The 1,226-nt window shown below is 67.0% G+C and overlaps 1 protein-coding gene across 1 annotated transcript in view; it reads left to right on the forward strand.

Annotated features, from left to right (window-relative positions):
* Positions 1 to 961, forward strand: part of NFKBIL1 (NFKB inhibitor like 1) — a gene marked incomplete in the record, with an annotated part of 15,145 nt that extends 14,184 nt beyond the window's left edge. Inside the window, 3 exon segments of the mRNA XM_027774105.1 lie at positions 11 to 69; positions 198 to 368; positions 371 to 961. Coding sequence (XP_027629906.1) covers positions 11 to 69; positions 198 to 368; positions 371 to 777 — 637 coding nt within the window.
* Between the last annotated feature and the right edge of the window lie 265 nt (positions 962 to 1,226).

Genomic DNA, 1,226 nt, shown 5'->3' on the forward strand with positions numbered 1-1,226 from the left:
AGGAATGCAGACAGAAGCTGCAAGGCGAGCTGGAGGACGAGTGGCAGGAGGTCATGGGGAGGTTTGAAGGTGAGGAATCCGTTGCTGTCCACCTGCCCTCTGGCCACATCTCTGCCCCCTCCCGCATCCCCCTGCCTCTCCTGTCCCAGCCCTCCTCACAGCCTCTCCCTGACGGCATCATTCCACCTCCCAAACAGATGATGCCTCTCATGGGACACAGGAGCCCGAGTCCTTCTCAGCCTGGTCAGACCGCCTGGCGAGGGAGCACGCCCAGAAGCAGCGGCAGCGGCAGCGGGCGGCTGAAGGACCCTGCCGACCCCCTCGGGCCCAGGGCTATAGTCAAAGCTGGCGACAGCAGGAGGAGGAGCAGCGGAGCGAGCCCGGGCCAAGGAGGAAGAGCTGCGTGCGAGTCGGGCCAGGAGGGCCCAGGAGGCTCAAGGGGACCGAGGGCCAGAGCCAGCCAGGGCTGGGCCCAGGGCAGAGCACCCCAGAGGGGCCGGGAGAGGCAACCTCTGGCGTTTTGGCGATGTGCCCTGGCCCTGCCCTGGGGGAGGGGACCCGGAGGCCATGGCTGCAGCCCTAGTCGCCAGGGGCCCCCCCTCGGAGGAGCGAGGGGCTCTGAAAAGGTACTTGAGGGTCCAGCAGGTCCGCTGGCACCCTGACCGCTTCCTGCAGCGGTTCCGAAGCCAGATTGAGACCTGGGAGCTGGGCCGAGTGATGGGAGCCGTGACGGCCCTTTCTCAGGCCCTGAACCGCCACGCGGAGGCCCTCAAGTGACCCTGGGGGAGCAAGAAACCGCGGGGACGCGTCCTAGGGGTGAGAAGGAAGGCTAAGGTCAGTGGTGGGGGCAGCAAGGCCCAGGCAGATGCTGCAGGGCTGAGGGTGCAGGATGGGAGGGCGGGAGGGCGGGCCGCCTGCCCCCTGCCTGCCATTTCCTAATAAGACCAGGCTCCACATCGCGCTCCTGGTGTCCCCTCTGCCTTTTTCCATCGCTGTGGTGTCTATCACCCATGACATCTCCTTCCCGCCCGCCTGCCGAAAGCCACAGCTCCCACACACCTGCAGCACGCAGACACGCACGTCCGCACCAGCCCGCGCCCTCCGCTGGGGACCAGAAGCCCCCGTGTGCCCACCCTGGAGGCCAGCCCTAAGAAGGCCCACTTTGCCCCCAGTTTCATTTCACTCCCTCCACTGGGGCCTTGTCCACTCTCGGCCTGCGGCTGGAG

Source organism: Tupaia chinensis, unplaced genomic scaffold (genome assembly GCF_000334495.1).
Source record: "Tupaia chinensis unplaced genomic scaffold, TupChi_1.0 Scaffold000403_1, whole genome shotgun sequence".
Taxonomy (NCBI): Eukaryota; Metazoa; Chordata; class Mammalia; order Scandentia; family Tupaiidae; genus Tupaia; species Tupaia belangeri.